The following is a 23,738-nucleotide window of genomic DNA, read 5'->3' as shown; positions in this document are numbered from 1 at the left end:
TAAGAATTTTCCTTTATGAATAACCTCATTGGGAGGGGGTTAGTATCACACAAGGAAGCCCATCCCCATCTAATGACACCCTTGTCTATTAGAATTTGAAGGCTTTTCCTTAAACTGAACCCAAATCTATGTCCTTCTGGCCCCGGCGCTGATCTTCCATGGGAACAGTGCCAGTCCTCCCCGTTCCCTCACCCCCACTCACCCCTGTTCTTATCCAGGCCAAACTTCCCCAGTTCCTTCATCTGTTTAACATGAGACATGGCTGCAAGGCTCCTACCTGCATCTAGCTGCTCTTCTTTGAGCGTGCTCCAAGTTGTGAATGCCTAGTGACCTGGCCAAAAGAGGATTTCCAGCTGTGCCCCTGTAAATATAGTCCTGCATGGCTGACTTTCCCTCTTTTGGAAGCATACATTACACTCATGGTACACAGATATGTAGCCATAAATACTCACATACGTACACATTCCCACACCCACACATGCCCACATACAAATCACGAATGCACAAACACACATGCTTCACACGCATCACGTACTTTTCACGTACAGTGCAATACGCCCACACCACACATGCATACCCCACACACAAATCCCATAAACATGCCAAACAGTTCACACAAATAGTTTATTTATATTGGAAGTACTTTCAACCGAAGGTTCCTTAAAAAAAAAAAAGTAAACCCAAGTTCTTTTCAGAGTCTCCATTCTGTATTTAGCTGGTGTTTGAACCCAAGTGCAAGATTTTAGATTTGGTACTGAATTTCCAGTCTGGTAAGACCTGTCCCCCCACATATGCCAGGGGCACACCACTGCCTACACCAGCTCTATCACTCATCCAATGGCAGCCAATACCTGTGACGCACTTCCCAGATGCTTGGCCCTAGACTCAGTCCTTTACGTGCATGATCTCACTTAAGTCACGCAACATCACTCTGCAATAAGTGATTAGTCTTTGGGTACAGTTTTTTTGACCAGGTAAGAGCCCATTCATTGCATTCCCCCTGACAAATGCCATGCAACACGAAGGGTAACTATTGATATTCTGTAGGGTTATAATTGCCCTGGGTGCCTCCCTTTGGATGCCTTCCAGAAATCCTCTGGAGTCAGAGATGGGGGGAAGTAGCTGGCCACTGACTGGAAAGAGTGGGGGAAGTATTCTCAATGTTCTCTTACTCACCAACCCCTGCTTTCCCAGGAGATAGTTGGTATATCAGAGTAATCTTTTGAGGGTGGCAATGGACAATGGACAACCATATGAAGATATCTGGATGAGGCATCATTGCGATCTGGGAAGAATGGTGGCCCAGAAAGGTTTTTTTTCCCCCTGGGAAAGGGACAGCACGATTGACCCACTTGAAATTCTCTCTTCCAGTTCGCTTTTGGCATTGGATTCAGCCTCAGACAGTTGGACTTCTGTAAAGCAGCCAAATCTCTAAAGCTGAAGGGACCCTGGGGCCCACTTTACATACAAATTTGATCTTTTCTTGGAGATGGGACCCAATCAATTTGCTAAGACCAGGCCTGGTTGAGCTGTAACAGGATAATTTTTCAGAGCTGGGGCAAGTTTGCCAGTGCAATACCCCACTCCCCTGATCATGCTATCAGACTAGCACCCCAATTCATCAATGGCAGGACTTCCCAAAATTCCTTTGTAAATCATTTATTTGCACCTCAAAAGACATTTCCCTGTATGAAAAACAAATGTGATGCTCTTGAGCTTAGGTTCCTGGGTTAGCTCACACTTTACCCACCATGTGGCTAAAATACAGAATCTGCATGATGAAAACTGGCTGAAAATAACACTCTCGCAAAAAGTACCGCAAGCTCCAGCAGTAGAGCTGACATTCATCAAGCTTAAATATCAAATGACGAAAAGCATATTGGGTGCTGATAGAGCAGGACACCGGGTCCCTGAGGGTGATGACGGCAATGGTGAAAGCAACATTGTTCCTTTCTTCACGCATATCTACTAAGATAACCTAAATGCCCAACACTAGCGGACTGGTTAAACAGACTCTATGACGTAACACTTGTTAGACTAGTCTACAGCCATAAAGATGGTGTTCATGAAGACTATGTAGCAATGTGGGAAACTGTATGATTACAATTGTGTCAAGTATGCATTTTTGAAAGACTGGAAGAAAATTCAACAAGGTGAAGTAAGAGATTCTATTAAGTGGGTGCTATAATAGTTATTTCTGTTTCTTAAAACCTTTATCAAAATTGTTTTTACATTACTCTTGTAATTTAAAAATGTTTTAAAAAGGTTAATACGGGGCCTATGATATGCAAATAGCCCAGACGATGACCTAGAATCCCACTATACAGTGTTTAATCTAAGGGCTTTTTTTCCTTTAAGTTTTAGTTTAAATGTAACGACTAGGGGCACCTGGGTAGCGCAGTCGTTAAAGCGTCTGCCTTCGGCTCAGGGCGTGATCCTGGCGATCCGGGATCGAGTCCCACGTCAGGCTCTTCCGCTGTGAGCCTGCTTCTTCCTCTCCCACTCCCCCTGCTGTGTTCCCTCTCTCGCTGGCTGTCTCTCTGTCACATAAATAAATAAAATCTTTAAAAAAAAAAATAAATGTAACGACTAGATCAGGTCAGCCAAACGTGGTCTCCCCAGTGACTATGCAGTGTCCTCTAAAACTGGGTGGGAAGAAGCAGAACTGGTTTGAGTCCCAGGCATGCTTTTGCAGTGTTGCTGTAAGCAAGTTATTTTAACCTCTCTTCAAATGATATAATAATGCCTACATTTCCAGGTTATAAATAAGAATAATCATATTCATATGGTAATATCAATTACATTAAATACCCTCTATGGCTCAGGTATCAAAAGATGTGCTTTGTTCCTTCTCCAAATATTTACTGTGGGCCAGTCATTTCACATAAATGATTTCATTTTACATTCATTACAACTCTCTGAGGTAAGTATTATTATCATTATTTTAAAGACAAAAGCTCAAAAACAAACAAACAAGCAAACAAAAAGACAAAAGCTCAGAGAAGTTAAGTAACTTGTCCGCTGCCACACAGTGGCTGAGCAAGGATTCTGACCCTGTTTGGTGTGATTTCAAAGCTTGAGTGAGATTAAAATAGATAACATTTGCAAAGCTCCGAGCCCTGGGCTGATATACAGCAGACACTTGCTAGGTGGTCAGTATGATGTTGATGCTGTTCCCTTGCCCAGAGTCCAAATTCTGGTCTTTGACCTATTTGATTGCTTACAGATTCCTTTCTGTGAAGAAGCACACACTTCAACTGGAAGATGTAGTGCAAATACCACCTGTGTCCTCACCCCTGGGGCTCTGAGTCACTAGGAAACACTTTCTGTTTCCTTCTGGCAGTATCATTTGTTCTCACATGTATCAGCAGAAGTAGGTAGATAGCATGTTTGATGAGCCCTGGCAGCTACTGTCATGTCTCAGATACATCTCTTGAGAAACCACGCAGCTTCCTCGGGATGGGCACCCAATACCCAGCCACTGGTAGGTCCCTGCACTCAGGGAAGCTTCTTAAATGGCCAGGGACTATTCTAAACCCCTGCTTCACCAGAGGTACTATATGGCTGACCCTTCATTGCTACCCCTCCCTCTTCCCTCCTCCAAGCAGAGGCTACAGGGCCTCCTCAGAAGCAGAGATGGTAGGTGCTGGAGAAGTTTTTCTAAATTCCTAAATCCTCAGAGGGACTCACGAAGAGATAATGTTGCATGCTGGAGTCTCGGGGTCAGTGAGGGGTAGCATGCAGGATGAATAAGAGGGGTGAGGGGAAGGGAGAAGGTGAAGGCATCTTCCAGAGACTGGGAACGCCCGGAGCCCAGCCTCTCAGAGCTTTTTCCAGCCTCAAATCTCAATACTTCTCTACTCAGTAGCCCCTTTACCCTTCCCTGGGATTATATCGACCCCCTACACTCAATTTTTTAACCTTGCCCTACCACTTCTTGCTTAAATCCAGCTTCAGCTTGTAGTGACTTTCTTTTGTCTCTAGAGGGAGGCAACAGCACCAGGGAGGAAAGGGCACAGATTGGGGTCTTCTCTCACCTTACCATTTTCGGCAAAGGATAGATTTTACTTTCTTTTAACTGCGAACAGATAAACAACTAACTGGAACTGTATCTGGTGTGCTGCAAAGTATATCTCAGAAAAATACCCATCATCTCTCTCCTTATCACCCCATCTACCTCCCAACCTTGGTGGCTACTAGAGAAAGGGTGGCTTTTGAAACCCTTTTTAATTTCTAGGGTAGTGGTGAATAAACAAAACAGGAGTCAGGAATCGTGGGGGCAGTTTCTCCAGGAAATAGTCATGCTGTCATTCCCTTGAGAACCATGGCACATATTTAAGAGACAGGGTCGGGACTGGGTCTGCAGTGAGGGTTGGAGAGCTTAGTCCATAACTGGGGTGTGTGGGGGGGGGGGAGTCTAGACACTGGGCAGGTAGTTTGAAACTTTCCTACATGGAGTATTACCACTGAAACCTTGGTCTCATTAACACTGCCAGGAGAAACTGCAGAGTGAGAATTGGACTAAGGGTCCAGTTCTTCCCGGGCTGCATTAGGCTGATCAAAACACTGTCCTAAAAGAAGAGGGGCCATTTCAAGAGTGTCAGACACATCAGTAATGAGGAAAATTGGCAGCTCAGTCAGGCGACTTCAGTCTCTGAACAATGTGGTTGAGACACTCTGGGGTATATGATAAGGGGGGGAGTAAGTGAGGGGGGAACTAACCTTTTCTTAAACATGTACTGTGCGTGTTAGGCATTTGGCTGGCGCTTTCCATATTCTACCCCTTTCAGTCATCTGAGCATTTCTAAGGCAGATGTTAATATCTCCAACTTACAGATGAAGAAACAGATCCAGAGAGATGAAGTAACCTTCCCAAAATCACACAGCAAGTTAGCGATGGAGCTGGGATATAACTCCAAGTTGTCTCACTTCAAAGCTCCTCTGCCCCCATGGAAAAGGCAAAGATTCTCATCTGTAAAGAGCTTTACTGTCATGGGAAAACCAAGATCTCTCTCCACAATAAAATACACATTTGCTCTTTGCCCCTACAGGTTGTTTTTAGTATGAAAATAAGCAAAGTTCTGTTTACATTTGAAAGTAATGGGGGGTTATTAAAGCATTTTTCCACCTTCACAATTCCCCATATAATCCTCATGTTATGAACTCCAAAGAGACAGAGAGATGTACAGTGGGGATTTTAAGCTCCAAGAAATGTGTGTGTGTGTGTGTGTGTGTGTGTGTGTGTGTGTGTGTGTGTGTTGGAATGGGACGGGAGGCAGGGAGAGAAACTTAGAAGAGGAAGAGGCCTCACAGGAGTCACTTTGAGGAAGCGGAAGTGAAGCTGGTATATTCAGAGGAGGTGTCAGCCTGGCCCACAGCAGCAGGGAAGCCAAATGCCTGAGACTAGATGCTGGGCGACACCAAAGTTTGCCTAACTCCTCGCAGGGACTTACCAAAGGACTTCAGCTAGTCTGGGCCATGAGTGACTTAGACTGGTTTCTCTTTCACCCCCCCCCTTTTTTTTCAAAAGGAGACTTTCTGGCTACATATTAGTTTAGGCAATGCTTTTCCTGCGCACCCAGGATGAGGTGCTGACCCAGGTCCAGCTTGGGGGAAGCTTTATGGATGTTCCAGCTGCTTTTCCAAAGCACACCAGGCTCATTTGTGCCAGTTGAAAGGGCACAATAATAACAGTAGCAATTTAGATCGTGCTTCTCGCTTTCCCCCCTGAAAAGTGGTGAAGTGACTCACCACAGTTCAATTGTCCCTCTCTATCCACCCCCTGACCTCTTTGCAGCAGTCTAAGCTGGTTCCCCAGGGGCTGAGCTGGAAGCCGTGACTGGCCTGACACCCCCCCCCAATAAATGTGTTCCCCCAAATGCAATGTATTGTTTTAATTTAGATTTCTCATATGAGGCTGCTTGGAAGGCATTAGAGCAGCATGAGCCCCATTAGGCAAGCACAGTGCTCCCCACCTAACATGAATAATACAAAATGGGGCCATTCAGGAAACTTTTTGGGGGGGTCTGCTTGTTTTTCTATGTGCAGCTTATATGGAGATGCCTGTCCTGTTTGAAATTTACTGCATACCAACTTCTGGTGGTAATGCTGTAAAAACGGGTCTGGGGAAGCTGTGAAATCATTCCTTCACTCCATCCTGACGCCTCGCCTCCATCTTTCTCCATACTCATTTTCCCTGACCCTATGGCTAGAAAATGCTCATTCTCTCATCTTTCTTTCAGCACCAGCCTAAGGAGAGCTCCCAGAACTGGAGCTGGTGAGGTGCTTTTGAGCCTAGAGTAATTAAAGATTTTGAGGTGTCAACAAAGCAGGTAATTAGGTGGAGAAGGTATCAGCTGTCTGAGAGACAAAGAAAGTAATTATGCTGAGCTCTCTTGGTGCTGCCAGTAAACTCAAAAGAAAGATTTGTTGAGAAATGATACAATTTGATAGAGACTTCAATGCCTAGCAGGAATCAGGAGACTCTTGGTGAGGCTGCTTGGTATAGAAGAAAGGTTTGGGGAACTTAGCAAACCTGTATTTAAATACCAGCTCCACCTCCCTCTGGCTGTGTGATCTTGGGGAAATTACTTAACTACTCTGAGCTTGATGTGTGATGTGTAAAATAGCGATAAACATAGCTCCACCTACCTCACAGACTCATTGTGAGGACCCAAGGAGGTAATGCATGTTAAGAGCACTTAGCCCAATGCCTGGTGCACAGTAAGTGCTTAATGGTAACGTTATTATGATGATCACTACCATTATTCTTACTATATGCCAGTCATTCTCTGCAGGAGCCTAGAGTTTAAAAGGAGAGACCAATAATTGCAGTTACATGTGATCATGTCATGAGAAGTATGAAGAGTGTACCTATGGTGGCTCAAAGGAGGGAGCACTCAACTGGGGGGGATACAGAAAAGCAGAGAAAGTTTTGTGACTCTTCAGTTAGGTCTTACAAAAAATAAGTGGGAGTTTGTCATGAGGCCCAGGGGGAAAGGGATTCTAGGCAACTGGATCTGCCCACACAAAGCCAAGGAGGTGTGAAACAGCAAGGCCCTGAGCAAATAGTTGGGCTCAGCTAGGCAAGGACTGGGATCTCCTGGGGGGGAGGGGTGTCGGGCGAGTGACCAAGAATCTCTCCAGTTTACTCCCACCAGCCCCTGCACCACGCCCCTAGGCGCCCTACCTGGCCAATCACGTGCAGCGCCCTCCTCTTCTTTCCTCTAAGCAGCCAGGTAAGCTCACACTCTGCCCCAGCGGGCCTTGAGCGCGCCAGCCAGGGGCAGGAGGACCCAGACGGGGCAGGTCAGGCCAGCGGGGGACCCTGCCCAAATCGCGGACCCCTACTTCTTTCCTCGTCCCAGTCCTAGGGCAACGCCCCCATCCCCAATTAAAAAAAAAAAAACCCACCACGCACACAGTCACTTGGATTCTCTAGACAACCCTGTTCTTTCACACACCATACCTATCCACTCAGGCGGCAACCGCACTCCAAAATACACCCGGGTCTCCAACCGAGCACATACACTAGCCACATGCGTCCCCACAACACACATGAACACATCACACCCAAAGACACACACACCCCACACCTTCATGCACATGAACCTTTGAACACACACCTTAAGTAGGCTGACACAAAGACACCTCGCTTATGAACTCACACACTATACACCCCAAAAAACACCACCCGTGAACTCACATTGGCACAGCACATCTAAGGGTAAACACACACTAAACACACATATGCACACGAGGTTCAACAGGCACACACACACACGCACACTGCACACATATACACACTCACCACAGCACGACCCCAAACCCCGAAAGAAACCATACATTGAAAACATCCACATCCAGCTCGCACCCACAGTCACACTATAATCTCATCGGGCAGAAAGGTACTACCTACAAGCGTGCACACACAAACACCGCACAAAACACACGCTCCATGTCTGAGCGCAAACCAAATACACTCCACACCAAGCACTCGGGCTAAAACGTGCGCCGCACACACACCCCTCACATCCAGCCACACGCCGAACGCACACACAGACAAACCGCACCCGCGCGCGCGCGCGCGCGCACACACGCGTACATGCATACATACATACACGCACAGCCCGCCCCCTCCTTCCCTCCAGGCGGAAGAGAAGGGGGCGAGGAGGGGAGGAGGGGAAGGAAGGAGGGGGGGATGGGCCGGCGAGGCGGTGCAGGCACAGACGCTATTTTCCCTTTGACCTGAGGTATTGCCCCCTTAACGCGCCTGTTCCCCTGTCCCAAGCAAAGGTATTGAGTTGGGTCCAGGCGGGATGGATCCAGCTGCAACCCAGGAAAATTGGAAAGTGGGGGAATCTGACAGCTGGTGGCGAGCGCAAAGGCTCAGCGGGGACCCTGCTTCCGCGTATTATCGACCCCCGGGAGGCTCCTCCTCCTGCACCCTCCCCCAGACCCCGACACTGCCTTGACCTTTGCCCCCCAGGGCGTGCTTTTTCCTTCCCTCCCTAAGAGTGGGCAACTGTTAGGGGTGGAGGGCTTTATTGGTTTCAAGAAGTCAGGAGTTTAGATCTACAGAGAAGCTTTTTGCGAAACCTGTCCTAACCTAGCTTGAAGACTTCTCTTGGAGAACTCACTATTTTGCAAGGCAACTAATTTTCTGCGTAAACATCACTGACCCCGCGCTGGACACATAGTAGGGCATCATAAATGTTCCTCCCTCCGGCTTATGTCACCAAATCTGGTAGAGCTTTCTGCAGCCCGCACCAGCCTGTGACAGCTCTTGGGCAACCGGTGAGTTTTTTTTGTTTTTTTGTTTTCTTAGCGCACAAGTCCTCCTGAGAACAGCAGCCTAGGCCAGGGAGCCACCGGCGGCAGGGGGCGATAGAGTCGCCAAAGGTGCTTTGCACTCCTGGCGAGGTACCCCTCGCAGGAAACTCTGAGGCACAGGGTACAGGATACAGGGGTCACTCCAGAAGGCTCCTCGGCCAGATAACCATCTGGCTCCCGTCGCCTGCTTTCCGCCTTTCCGTTGAGATGGACAGCCGGTGTAGGAGAGGTGGAGGAAGAGAACATCTGCCCCCTGCGGCGCATTGTGTAAAGTGCGGTGCCAGAGGCTTCTGAGTCCTTAGAGTTCGAATCCCAGCTCTGCCGCTTCGTAGCTGACTAGCTCAGCAAGTCACTGACTTAGGTCGGCGGAGTGGTTGTGATGTTGGAAGGAGGAAACACATGCAAAGTGCTTATTTCAATTAAGATGTGGAAGACCTCCGTTCCTTTCCAGTCCCCCCTCCTCTCCCCAACCCTAATCAAAGCTAAAGATTTTAACTTTTGGGGCACCGGGGAATGAGAGGGAGGGATATATGGCCACCAGATGAGGCCCCCAAGCCAGGCCAGAAAGGCAGAGGACAGGACGGACAGGGGTTCCTTTTGCGTTCAATTACTTAAGCGATGTTCTGTGTTAAAGGGAAATGCTTGCACCAGTGATTTTAGTGATGCCACTTGATAGTCACGAGACGTTCCAGGTCACAGCCCCAGTCCTTGGGGCTGCAGTGAGGCCCTTCTGTCCATCACTTCCACTTGTCACAGGTACTTCCTATTTTATTTCTGCCTGTGTTCTTCTCCTCCTTTCCAAGTTGCCACATTAATCTTTTTTAAAAATTTGTCCTGAACACTCATTGGGTGCCAGGGACATCTCCTCTTACTTTATGTCTTGCGGGTGCCTAGCACAGTGCCAGACACAGCACTGTGACTGTATCCATGCGGCATAGACATGTCCTGGGTAAAATCTTTTGGAAACGCTGAGACTTGAGGGCACCAAAGGAGTCATTGTAAGGAATCCAGAGAGAGGACTCTAGTAGAGGCAGCCCAGGCACTGTGGGGATGAAGGGGATGAAGGCTCTGGGGTAGGAGGCTATTCCTTTCCTCCTCAAATCCCTCCATCTCTAAGCCTGCCTGGAAGGGCGTTGTTCCACTGCGGCTGAGGCTTCTGCAGTCAATTAAGAAGAAAGCCTCTTTCCTGGAGGGCAGAGGCCCTGGCCAGCTAGAGGGTGAGTCACTGTCTCAGAGTTGAGCAGCAGAGGTGGCACTAAAGTGGCAATGAATCAGTCCAAGATGGCATGGGGAGATTACCTGAGTGATGATAAGCGGGGGGATGAAGCAGAAGCCTGAGCCCTTGGGGCTGGTGCTAAGTGATAGAGTCTCAGATAGAGGTGCATAGACTCAGCTCCTCACCCACCTCCCCACTTCCGCTCCAGCCCTGTCCGGTCCGAGGATAGACCTGAATGCCTTCTTAGAGGAGGAAGTGAAGTGGAAAGCACCCTTCTTGAGGGGGGTGTTTGGGATACCTGGGTTCCAATCCTGACTCTGCTACTTGCTATGTGACCTTGGGAAAACTCTTTTCCCCTTTGTGGCCAACACCAGAAGGAAGTTCAGGGCGCAGGGGGCTCTGTGCCAGGCCATGTGCTAAGTACTTTACTGATGTTATTTCACAGGCTCTTCATGGTGCTATAGGGTGAGCATTTCCTCCCCTATTTTGCAGTTGAGAAAACCAAGACCAAGTGATCTTCAGTGATCTACCTTTTCACTAATGTATCGTGCAGTATTTATGTATTTATGTTACCAAGGCGATCACTGTAACCCAAGCCAACAACCTGCCACTCTTCTGCTTAAATTGGCTCCCTATGCACTCAGGTTCAAATCATGTCTCCCAACTGGCCCCGATACTGACCCGTGTTGCTTTCCTAGCAAGGCAGTTGGTTACCTGAATGGGTTTCTCTTTTCATCTTCTGTGACACCCACCCACTCCCAACTAAAATCTTTCCCTGGTGTATCAGTCTAAGACCCCACATTAGAAAGCAAGCATCAACAGAAAGAAGCACCCCAATATCAGTTCCATATCAGAAAGGTGGGGGAAGCGGCTCAGGAAGCTGCAGTGAGGAAGGGGGAGCAGAGCTGCCAGGGCCAGAAGGAGGGGCTGCAGAAAAATCCAACAGGGGGAGAGAGAGAGAGAGAGAGAGATGCCAGGGACAATTTGGACTAGCTTCAAACTGCCGCTCCCTCCCTTTCTCCCCCTCTCCTGATCTGCTGCTCTAGAATGTATAGAGGGGCAGCACCCAGCCCATTTTCAGCAGGAGGAGAGGGAGAGATCCTCTTCTTCAATGGAAAAGAAAACTGCCCTGAGCATTCAAATTACATTTCTGTGTTGGGTAAGATTTATTGGATTACTGTGGGAGGAGGGTTGAGAGGGAGGAGGAAGCATCTTCCTGGTCCTGATGGAGGTGAGATGGTACTTCAAGTGCAAAGAGCGCCACCCATGCTGCTGCTGGAGCCAGAAGCTCTCTCCCTTTGCTAGGGGATAAGAGAGACTTGCCACGGGGCTTCCGGATCTCATTTCCAATCCAGGTCCCTGAAAGTCACCTCCCTGAGCCTTTGGGGGGGTCAGTCCATGTCTGCCTGGGCTGCCCCAGTATCTGTGTACACCTGGAGTCAGCATCTGCCCACCTTCCTCTCCCCTCCCTTTCATTCCTTCTCTCCTTTTCTCAGGCTCTGCTTCTTGCTCCTTCCCTCTTGCCAGGGTCACCCATAGTCTCTGGCATTCTTGACTCTCCTCTTTCTTTTTCCATTCCTGTCCCTCTGCATCAACAACACCCTCATTTTGTCCATTTACTTTGTCCAGGAGAGGAGAAAACCCAATTGGGAGGAGGTGTAATTGCATATTTGAGATTCTCCCCACTTGAGAGCTTGCATTTATAACCCTGTATTACCCTTGTTGCATCAGATGAGAATATTTAGTATTTGTGAATAATATATTTTTGCTTGGCTGAACAGTGATTTGTACGTGTCAGTGCTGGGCTGCAGATTGGAAGGGCAGCAATTTTTGGAAGGGGTATTAGAAGGTAAGATTGTTTGGGCGGGTGTGAGTGCCTTCTGATTTCGCAAGGTGCCAAGAAGGTACAAAAAGAAAGATGAAGGTGATAGTTTTGTGTGTGTGTTGTGTGGTAGGGGGGTAGGTTACTGAGACCATTCTCATCCAGGTGGGTAGAGGACTTTGTGAAGTCAGGTTCTGTTTGCTCTTGCACTGGACTTTGAACAAAATGACCTTTTTGTCTCTGAGTGTGCAAGAGCAGAGGCCCTGGACAAGGTGGGAAACAAGGAGCCAGAAGCATGAGGCAGAGAGGGGAGGGGGTTATTGCTGGTGCAGTCCCTGTGTGCAAAGGGCCAACAAGAGATGTTCCCTGCCCTCCAGTGCCATACAAACCAGGGCAGAGGAGAAGCAATGAAGGGCAGCAAAAAGCACGCTGAGCTTCAATCCAGGAGTTCTGGGTCTTCCTCTTGACTCTGCCACTATCTCTGTGTCCTTTGGTAAGTTTCTTAGCCATCTAAACCTCCGCTTCTGCCTTTCCTTCGCCTGTAATGTGAGATTGTGTGGCATGGCCACGGGAGGGGTAATCTGGAGCGCTCAGAGGAAGGGACCCTGGGGCTGAATCTTGAAGGAGAGATTAGCTTTGAATAAAGGAAGAGAAGACTTGTGGGGTACAGCGAGAAACAGTGGGAGTAGCCCAGGGAATTTAGCAAACAGGTATGCGTAAGGCACTCAGCTGGCTGCTGCATGCAAGATTGCTATGAATCAGCCCCTGCCCCGCCAGGGAAGGCTTTACAGAGAGTGGGGGAATCTGAGCGGCAGAGCAAGCTAAGCGCTCGCTGAGCCTGCAGCTTGTCCCAGGACGGGCGGTGGCCGCCGCACGACTGACCAGCGGGTCTCACAGCCACTTATTCCCTGGCCGGACCAGGAGAGTCGCCAAGAGGTAGTGCAGGGGCACGGCTCCAGGGGCATGAGTGCAGCCCACTGAGGGGCTAGAGTGGGAGGTGACGGCCCCTCCAAGGGAGGACCCGACGTGAGGGAGGGAGAGGAAGCCCGCCGAGTGCTGCACAAGTTCCAGGTTTTCGCGTCCAATGTTCAAACCTGCAGCTCGCGAGCAAGATTTAATTTTTCACATCCTCGGCAGGGAGTGGGAGCTGAGAGGGGTTTTTGCGCGCCGCGGGGCTTTGTTTAACTTTGCAGCTTCTGCGCTCTCTCGAGCCACACCGGGGCGGGACGCGCGTGGCGCACCCCAGCCAGAAGGCCGCGCTCGGGGGCGCGGTGGCAGCCGGAGGCCCAGAACCAGCCTCCGAGGCAGAGGGCGCAAAGTCCGCCCCCGGCGGGCTCTCGGCCCTGCCCCCTCCACCTCCCTCCGCCCTCACCTAGCTGTGGGGTGGGTTGGAGTTGTGTCGAGGGCTGACAGCAGCGCTGAGGTTCAAGGAGGGAGAGACAGAGAGACCCGCTTAGACCCCTCTGCTCTCTGGAGCCCTTAGGCCTGCGGAGGGGCGAGGGGCGCTCTTTTTTCCCAGCTGTGGACAGCCGCAGTGTGGCCGGTATGCTGGAGTTGGCGAAGTCCTGTGGAAGTATCAATGACTCTGCAGACTTGAGAGCTGTGATTCTGCCGCGCTCTTAGATAAACAAGATGATAACAAATTACCCCAGTTGTGTTCCGGCTTGGAGATGCTCACCGACTTTCCCAAGGCCACTCAGCTGCTTAGTAACTGGGTAGGCCTCCTGATTCCCGGTCCAGGGTTTTTTTTCGCTGCATCATAGCTGAGATGGTGGTCTGATTTTAAACAGGGGGTATATAGGTAGTTAGACATTGATATTTTTAAAAATATGGTTATTTTAATGTAGTTTTAAAATACCATTCTTAACATGACAACTACTGGGGAAAACATCTCCCACAGCCCCAATTCTCTATGACACCAATCAGACCAGATTTTGAAAAAGAAAACTGGCAGCAAATCGGATGCTTGTTGGGGGGAAGATACAATCAAAGGAGAAGAGAAGCAGGTGGAGGTGGGGAAACAAAGATGGGGAAGAGGTAGCTCTCAGCACAGATTCTGAGAACTTTATTCTAGAGGTTTCCTTCCTAGGGGTCTGTCCATCCGGATAGTTTGGGGGAGTGTCTCCATTGGTCTTTCCTGTCTCATGTCCACTCTGTAGAAGCCCCAGCTGTGGTCTGCAGGTACAAATACTTGATGGTAGAGTCTTGTTTCTCTCCTTCTCTCTGTTGTAGTGAATACATTCTCTGTGTGTGTGTGTGTGTGTGTGTGTGTGTGTGTGTGTGTGTGTCAAAAAATACATATGTGAAAGATCTTGAGGATGTGTGTGTGCATGGATGTCTATGAGAGTGAATGCATGTGTTTGAAAGGGGGAGTTGAGAAGATGGGAAAAATGAATCAGAGTTTACCGAAAACCTACAGCTGAGTGAGGGTCTTCCTAGTGCTAGTGGACCTGAGAAAATAGTCAATTCCTAATATTCCTTAAAGGAAAAAAGGAGATGAAATGTATTTAAATTAGTGCAGGGAAGAATGATATTAGACCCATGGGCCTTTCTTGACAGGCCTTCAGGCTCTTGACATTTATGTGACCTCCAACTAGGCCGCAAGATACCAAGGGCAGAAACTGGGGCTTTCCACTCCAGATGGCTCCTCACTTTCCTCCCCCATCCTTAGTGTGGATGGCCTGCACACTGTCGTGTGGAAGTCAAAGGTGGGGACTAAATCCCTTTTGTGGGCCAGTTCATTTTTGCCTACATTTCATAGCCTAGACTGACCCCTGTCCCCCCTTCACACACAGTTAGTTGTCTTGCATTTCTAATCACTGAAAGACACAGTGAAGAAACAGTTTAACTCATCAGCCCTGAAAGTGTGTTTCCTGCTGACTGGGGGTGAGTACCCATTTTTGCCTTCAAAGGATGGTGGGAGGGCACTCTTCAGGGGAGACGCTGTCTGCCTTATTCCAGATAATAGCACATCCGCTCAGTCTTCCTCTCAGATTTCACGTTCAGATATTTTGGGGGCAATTCCTCACAGTGGTACAGCACTGTGCCCTTTAGAGGATTATTTCATTCTGCCCTGTCTTTTATTTAATCTTTACCACAGCCACACCTAATAGGTATCATGATTTTTATTTTGTAAGGTGATGGAACTTGAGGCTTAGAAACGTGAGATAATTTGCTACAGGTCACTTGGTTGGTGAGTGTGTGAACATACATGTGTCGAGGCTGGAATTTGAACCCAAGTTCCAGTCCATATCTCAGGACCTTTCCAGGAGAGCACCCTGTCAACTTGGGGTAGTCCAGGGTGAGGGATGTGGTGAGAAGAACACACAGGGCTTTTCGTGCCTTTTTCCTCTATCTACTCCTCTCCTCTATCTTTCATAATAGTCTTTTTCTGAGCCAGCTCTCTCTCTCTCTGTCTCAATCATCATCATCATCTTATTTACTTATCATAGCCAATGGTCAATTGATCAATTGATCTATCTAATCTACCTCTATTCCTGTGTCCCAAGAATAATGTGTGTAAGTAAGACCTCAGAAATCCAGCTGCCTTCCAAGAAAGAATGTAGTCACTGTTCAGACTGTCCCAGTTCTGGGCAGGAGATGAACAACCAAGAAATACCATGATTTGGTGGGAAAGGCAAGGCCTGGCCTGAGGATAGGTAGGGACAGCTGGTTCCCAGATCAGAGTCCTCCATGGCCTTTTTGTGCAACCCAGGTAAGCCACAACCTCTCCTGAGCCCTAGTTTGTTGTTGTCTGTAAAATGGGGAAACATAATACCCCACCTCCCTCCTTCCCAGAGGTTGTTGTAAGAATAAAATAGCATGATTCATTTATCCATGAATCACGAATAGCTGTTTCTGTTTTAATTACAAGACCTTTATGTTCCCTCAAAACCCTCAAAGGTTATACTCCTATGATTCACCTAAGGAACACGTATTGCACACCTACTGTGTGCTAGGGCCTAGAGATAATGGGCATTTTGAAAGCTTTTGAGTAAATGAGAAGCACAAGACAAATTAAGCATTTAAAAACAGGTTACCTCGTATTGATGGAACATCTTATATTTTACTTTTTTGGCCACGACATAATAGAAGCAGCAACCAAAAGGGGAAAACAGATAAACGGTGACATGCCTTGTGATGCCAGCACTATTGTGCACTCTGACACATCCCGCAGATAATAGTGAGAATATCTATAGCTCCTTGTATATGGTGTCACATCACCTTGTTTACACTATCCTTTGGGATGTTTGTGACATAAAGATTGTTTTTCACCATCCTGGGCTCCCGCTGTTTCTTTAGTCAATAACATTTAAAAAAAGGGCATCCCACATTCTATAGAATGACGACTGTACTTATTTTACAACGAGACTGTAATTCATGGTGGTTGTCTGCCTTCAGATGTGACCTCCCCTGGCTTATGGAATCAAATTTTGATTATGTGCCCATTCTTTTGATTTCGGTAGTTAGCTATGCATTATTTGGCAGCTATTAAGAGTAGAGGTGGATGGGGCAGTGGAAAGAGCCCTAGGATTAAGAAGAACTGGGTTCTTGTCTAGATTCTGCTGTCAAATTGCTGTGTGGCTTTGGGCAAACCCCTACCCCTCTCTGAGCCTCAGTTTTCTGAAGTGTGTAATGGAAGCTTTGGACTAGGTGATGGCTAAGGTCCCTTCTCTCTCTGATCCATTCTAATACACTAAGCAGTTACTGAAACATTCTTTTTTTTTCTGAAGCCAGAGCTTTTCTCAATATATTTTAACAGTACTACCTCCAGTTTATGAGTTTCAGCTATGGCATGTTGGGCTGACTTCACGTATTGAAGAATACTGTTCCCAAATTTAATTATCTTGGGGCACCATCACTGCATAGGATAAAATGAGCCATTTTGTTCATCACGACTGCAGCCTTTGCTGAAATGGAGGTTACAGGGTAACAGCTTAAAGGCTAACTCATTAATACTCAGGGATGGATGAGCTATTGTGCCAGCAGACCAAACTGGTGCCCAGATGTTTTCATCTAGAGACCTGTGTCTCTTTCCCATGTTGTGATATATTAATGGGGATGTCTTTATCCATTGTCACTGCCTGTAGACATTTAAATAACCTAGACACCATGCCTGCCTCATCCACTATCAATTCCTCAAACTCTGAGGAGCAATCAGAGGCTTGGAGCAAAATTCTGATGTTGTCATAAAGTGCCTAGTTTATAAGGATTCGAATGATGGCATCAATGCAGTCCTTACTTTTATTCTCATAGGTGTTTACTAGTGAGCCCTGCTCCATCCCAAACTATTTTATGGGGGCAATGGAGTAAATTAGTCTTCCAAAATGTGAGGGCTGTGGGTTTATGCCTCACTGAAAGCATTTCTGTCCTCACAATGTCAAAGCGGGTGACCTTTCTGACGTTAATTTGTTTCTCCATCTGTGCCATGCATTTCGGGAGGATGTGAGGAACAAGCTTGATGCCACTTATATGTGTTTCCCCTTTTTGTATCATTGGAGACTTGCTCTGGGTGTCCCTCTGCTCTTTGTTCAAACTCTCTCTTTTGGCATCTGCTAATATCCTAACCCCTTAACGTATCTAAATACAATTACACTTTCTTTTGCCAATGACAATGTAAAATTGGATGGTTTGAAAGAAAAATAAATTTTGAGGCATATAAGCATATTTATTAACCTGAATAATAGCGTTTGAAATATGGACCTATGAAGTTAGTTTTTCTTAATTTTGTGGGATGGGATTTTTAAAAGACTTGCCCCTGATGCCATTGGAGATTGAAGAAGAAAGATCTTCCCAACAGTCTCCTGAGATCTCTTTACCTATTTTAATTTTATGTAATTTTGAAACCTGATATTTTCTGGTAAAATCACGCCTGTTGCGAAGAACCTTCAAGATCAATGTGTTTTTTAAAACCAGTGCTAAGTATCACACAAACATTACTCATTTAATTCTCACACAACTGCTGAAATGGGTATTGTATCATTTCCCCATTTTATAGAGGAAGCCACTGAGGCTCAGAGAATTCAACTAATTTTCCTATGGTCACACAGCTAAGAAATTGTAAAGCTCTGCTTTGCACTTAGTTCTACTTAGCTCTAACTCCATGAGCCACTACAGATATTTGTCTAAGGATATTGTTTTTGCAAATGTCTTGAATTTTAGGCTGAAACTGAGAGACCCCACTTTCTCCTTCCTTCTGTATTTTTTGATATCATGGTCACTTCAGGCCAGCCCCATGGCATGCTGAAGGGGGAAGGGGAAGGCACTTTGGAGACACAGAGGTCTCTTGGCACCTTGTTCCCTGTGAGGAGCTTGGAAAACCAGGCCTGAGGACAAGTATTCAGATCTCAAGAACCTGCTACATGCCTCTCTGTCTTGGTGGTGTTGAAGCCTGCTTACTTGTCCCCCCTCTCCACCCTTTCCATTAGCTTCCTGTCTGGGCACACTGGCCTCCCTAACTCTGCTTATTCTCCTGGTGCCTTGAGACACTTGAAGGCAAGCAAGACAGTGTCAATTTTACTGGCACAACTGCAGCATATGATTGCTCTTAAGTTTAGCCCTCTATCTTTGAGCAGGAGGCAATGACAAACGGTTTATTCTAAGGCCTTTGATTTCCTTCGTAATTGTAAGCATCGAGGCTGACTCATCTCTCAAAGGCTTTTCCCTCTCTCTCCCTCTCTCTCTTTCTCTCCCTCTCTCTCTCTCTCTCTCTCTCTCTCTCTCTCGTTTGGCTGGTGTTGTTTTGAGGTTTTCTTGTTTGTTCTTACCTTATTTTGGGGGGAAAGAGGGATTGATTTTCATCTTGATTTTTGGGCTAAAGATCCAGCCTACTCTTTGGATGACCAGATCTGGGAAGCCTTGGAAGAACTAGCTGCAGCTCCAAAGCAGGTACCAAAAAAATGTCTGAATTGGGGCAAGGGGAAAGAGGGGGAAAAAGGGAGAACGGGGGGAAAGGAGAGAAAGGGGGGAAAGGGGAAGTAATGTCAGAAAAATTCAGCCAGAGCTAGGTTGTATGTGTCAGGATGAGACCCTGAGCTAGTAGGTTCTGGGACCTGCTATTGTGAATGGGGGCTTGCTAGAGAATTAGTCTGGGACAGAGGTGGGTGCTGTGCATGTATCTTTCTTTAAAATGATCATTTTTGTGGATGCAGTTTGGTGGTTGGGCTTAGGCATTCACCTTGAGTCCAGGGGTTGGTGTTTTGCAGTTGAAGTAGCTTTAACAAGATCCATGCTAAGGGTTTTCCTCCTAGCTCAGTTCCGAAGCCATAGAAAGACCCCTCGTCTTTTCTCATACTGGACTTCAGTTATCTGGCAGGAATTTATTATTGACATGCATGACTTTGGCTATTAAGGAAAGTGGGCAAAAGAGAATTTTGGAAACAAAAGAGGGGTGGGATTTTGTGGGTCTGTGGGTTTGTTTGTGTGTTTGTTTTGGACAGAGCTCATTTATTAGATTTTTGAATGATAGACTCCTACCTACTTTTCCTCTGTTAAAGTCACATTACCTGATCTTTGGAATTTAAGCCCCTCCCCAACTCAATTATAATAAATAGAATATTACCATAAAACTCCCCAGCAAAGGGGAGCTCAGGGAAAAAAAGGCATGTGACCACTTCCCTTCTTGTCAAAAGGTTTAGTTCCCCCAAATTATTTTCTCTCTTAAGAACCAGCATCCACTCATTCACCCAAACCATAACCTTTGGAGCTGTCCTAAATTCTTTCCTTTTTATTACAATTCCCCTAAATTCCATCAATTCTACCCATAAAATCCATCCCCTGACCCAGCCCCAGTGACACTGGCTTGTATCAGCATCTCTTTGCCTCTTGGCTGATCTACTTACTTCAGACTCTCTACCCAAACCAGGCTTTTCACTGTTCCCTGTGCTTTTTCCAACTGCAGCTCTGACTCTGTCACTACCTGCTGAAAGCCCTGCAGTAGTTCCCTACTGCCTTCAGGAGAAGGTCCAGCTCCATAACACGGCTTACAGGGCCATTCCTGAGCTCATCCCTGCCTATGCAGATTTATCTCCTTCCATCCCCTTTAGACAGCTTCAAGAATATAACAACCTCTCTCCCATCTCTCTGCCTTTGCACAAGCTGTTCTCTTTCTGGACGTTTCCCCATTCCCTATCTCCAGGCAGATTTAGATGTTTCCTCCTTTCTGCTCTCATAGTATTTTGTTTATATCTTGGCCATTGACTTACCACAAGGTTTTGTAAATTGTTGCCACCCTGTGTATCTCCTTCATGGCACTGTTAGATCCTTTATGAGAAGAGTAGTATTATCTTGCTATATTTGAATCTTTAGTGCCTGGCACAAGGTGGGCAGTTCATATAGATTTTTAAAAAATGAAAGAATGGAAGAACAAATGAGTAATAGAGGTCAGGATGTGCAGGAAAGAATGCTGTGTGGGGTCCAGGGAGATCCCCACTGGGGGACCCTGTGTAGCCCGGGAGCAGTGAGATAGTGGGTACCATGGAGAAGAAACATATAAAACAGGTTTGCCAGTACACTAAGTCAAACTTCACTCTGATCACCAATCCTGTAGCATGGAGTCTTACTATAAATGTCTTCAAAATGATGTTTGTTTGTTTTGGTACAAACTGGTGTTTTTTTCATGAACAAAAATCATTTAATCAAGTTGCACAGTTTTTGGTAAATAGAGAAAAGGCAAAAGGCAACAAAATCCTACCACTTAATACAGATGCTGTTCATATTGGGGTGCATTTCTTTCAGTCTTTTATTTTTAAGCATTTTTTCTTCACATGGTTGTAATCATAATTAATACAATTCTATATTTTGTATTTGCTGTTTAAAAGCTCTTTGTAAATATCACTTTAATGATTACATAATTTCCTAGACTGTGGTCATTCCATAATTTATATAATAGTCTTGTTGCTGGGCTAGCTTTTTCCCCTTACATGTTTTCCTGTTATGGCTCATGTACATATGGTTTTTCCTGTCCAGAGGAAGATTTCATTAGGATAGATTCCTAGAAGGGAATTACTGGGTCAAAGGGCCTGGGGATGATATTTGGCTCCGTACTTATGTGTCCAGTTTGCTTTCTGGAAGAGTTGTACAAATTTTCGGTGTTCCTAACCTAGATGGATGTGCCCATTTCATCCAAACTGGACAGCATAGAGTAGTATCATTGAAAAATAAAAATGAACTCCATCACTATTCTAATTAACTGATGCACAATATTACCTTATTCTTGTCTCAGTGTACATTTTAAAATTGTGAATAAGGTTGGTTGATTTTCTTTTTAATCTTTTTTTCCTTATTTTTTCTTTTTTCTTTTTTTCCTTTTCTTTCTTTTTTTGATTTCTGTCCTCCCCCCCCCCTTCCTAACTGGGTTTTCTCTTTTCTGGACTGTCGGTTCACGGCTGATTTTTTTAAGTTTTTTTTTTTTTTAATACGCTACCAGAGGCATCTCTGCTTGAGGGTGAAGCCGCCTCCCAGTTTTCCCTCCCCTTTTGCCACCCTCCCTACCCCCCATAGCTCCTTCCACCAGGTCCAGTGACAATTGGATGATGCAGCCTTGATAATCATTCGATTCCAGAATGGGTGGCTGCAATCCTTTTCTGAAGGCAGCAAGGACACTGTGCCCCAGAATCATGCCCCCTTTGCTGTTACTGTCCGCCTTCATTTTTTTAGTGAACGTCCTGGGAGGAGCCCCAGGACACAATCCGGACCGCAGGACGAAGATGATATCAATACACAGTCTGTCCGAGCTGGAGCGTCTGAAGCTGCAAGAGACTGCTTACCACGAACTCGTGGCCAGACATTTCCTCTCTGAATTCAAACCTGACAGAGGTGAGCCGGCCAGGAGCGTGGCGTCCCCGTCTTCGGGCGAACGGACCCCCGGTCGGGACGCGCTGAGTCGGGGGTCCAGGAGGGTGGGAGGGGCTCCCCCTTGGGTCGCCAGGCGCCGGGACCACTGAGGAAGTGGGAGTTGAAGGGTGTTTGAATTGTGGGGGAGACCAAGATTAGTTGAGTTGGGTCGAAGCCTGGGGGGCTTGAGGGGCGGTCAGACAAGCAGGCGGGTGGGCAGGGACAGACAGGTGGACAGAGGGCAGGTGAAGAGACTGACGCACCAGGTGCGTTGCGCGAACGAGCCAGAGCGAGGCAGAGGCGAAGAGGGACACTCTGAGAAAGGGCCGGTACGCACAGAGACAACGCGCTCGAGAGACGGCGAGTCCAGGGAGATAGCGAGACAGTGGGAGAGACGCGCCAATCTGGGCTCAGAGCGGGAGGGCTGTGTGCGCGGGAGCACTGGCGGGAGGTGCGCTGCGAGCGCTGCCCACCTCAGCCAGCTGCGGGTGAGCGAGAGGGACAAAACCCTGGATGGGGTCCGAGCGTGCAGGATGCCGGGGGTGCGGGCGGACTCGGCAGCCCAGGGGAGGCGGGAGGGGGCGCGCGGGCCGAGGGGCGCCCCTGCGGCAGTGAAAAATGCGGGGGGCGGTGGGTTCACCAGGCGCGCGCAGCGCGAGCGGCCTGAGGGCGCCGCAGGAGAGTCGAGAAGACCCCGCTGCGGGGGTCTGAGCCCTGGGACCGCGCAAGTCGCCGCTTCTCGGCCTTGGCGCGGGGAGCCGACGGCAGCCTGGGCTCGTGCGAGCCCGCAGGAACTTGGCGACCCCTATTTGCCGCCGCGCCGCAGGCGGAGCCCCTCCCCTAGCCTGTTGCACTGTTCCGGCGCCTCAGAGCCGGCAACTGAAGCTTGAAGCCTTGTGTGGAGCTACTGCCGCGTGTGACACCGTGTGCGGTGCGCACGCGGCGCCTCCAACCGTCTGATCTGGTTAAATTCTTCGAGTCTCAGGTGTGGTAAATAGGCTTGGTCCCATTGTCAAACGGGGAAACTGAGGTTGGGAGAAAGCACAACACTTTCAACACGCTGCACCGGGCTGTTTGCCACTCCCCTCCCTGTGGATCAATACATTGCAGTATTTTCGACATTTATTAAATCCTTTTTGTGTGAGTGTGCGTGTCTTTTCTTTTTCTCTTCCTGTAGCTCTACCTATTGACCGTCCAAACACCTTTGAGAAGTGGTTTCTGATTCTGAGAGGACAGCAGAGGGGTGAGGGGCTCTCTTAACTTTTCTTAGGAGCTAAATGGGATGCTGCCAACCCCCCACCCCCTTGTATTGTGTCCCTGGCTACTGGAGGCTGGGCAGTGCTCACCGCTTCTGGGGGCACCCCCCCCCCCCCCGCAACCCCATAGAGGATGATTTCAGGAAATGGCGCACTAGCTGCAGGCACGGGGCGGTCCCAGCTGATCTGCCTAAGCCTTCTCGGTGCACCCACCCCAGACGGATCGCCCAGAAGAAACTGCCCTCATTGCTTGGAGGCTATCACCCCCTGGCAGGACTTAAGGCATGGACCTTGAGTTCCGTCAGGGTTGTTTGATTGGAGCTGAATCCTTCCGCCAAACCACTGCAGGGTCTTTTCGGCTCACTCCCTGGGGAGGGGCGCTGCGGGTCTGGAGGGGTGGGGTTGGCTGCGGGCGGTTGCTGAGAGGAGTGCCACAGGCCCTGCAGTTCCTCCTGATTTAAGTGCCGCGGAGCGTTGACGTTTCTCATTCTTTCTCTCCCTGGCTCCCCAGCCGTATCACTCAAGACATTTGGCATTCGTCTGGAAGAGGTGCTGGTGAACGAGCTTACCCGCCGCAAGCATCTTGAACTAACAGCAGCGATGCAGATTGAAGAATCCACTGGTCAGGCGTCGGGCCGTCGTCGGGGAAACGTGGTGCAAAGGCTGTTTGGCCGCATCAGGCGCTTTTTCAGTCGCAGGCGGGATGAGCCCTCCTTGCCTCGGGAGTTTACTCGCCGTGGGCGTCGAGTGAGTTAAACAACTCTCTAGGTTCAGGCAG

General features: G+C 48.0%; 1 protein-coding gene across 2 annotated transcripts in view; it reads left to right on the top strand.

The window, feature by feature from the left end:
• Positions 1–23,738, top strand: part of ARHGAP36 (Rho GTPase activating protein 36) — a 30,933-nt gene that overhangs the window by 1,593 nt on the left and 5,602 nt on the right. Inside the window, exons 2-4 of one of the 2 annotated variants that reach the window (XM_045797509.2) lie at positions 21,528–21,686; positions 22,882–22,947; positions 23,472–23,707. In XM_045797509.2, coding sequence (XP_045653465.1) covers positions 21,528–21,686; positions 22,882–22,947; positions 23,472–23,707 — 461 coding nt within the window. Of the gene's footprint in view, positions 1–21,433; positions 21,687–22,881; positions 22,948–23,471; positions 23,708–23,738 lie in introns of those variants that run through there. The other variant, XM_045797507.2, reaches the window with a different exon arrangement.

The sequence above is a fragment of the Ursus americanus genome, chromosome X (assembly GCF_024610735.1).
Source record: "Ursus americanus isolate L20-20 chromosome X, mUrsAme1.1.p, whole genome shotgun sequence".
Classification (NCBI taxonomy): Eukaryota; Metazoa; Chordata; class Mammalia; order Carnivora; family Ursidae; genus Ursus; species Ursus americanus.
The sequence above is the reverse complement of the archived record's forward strand: the minus strand, read 5'-3'. Positions and strand labels throughout refer to the sequence as shown.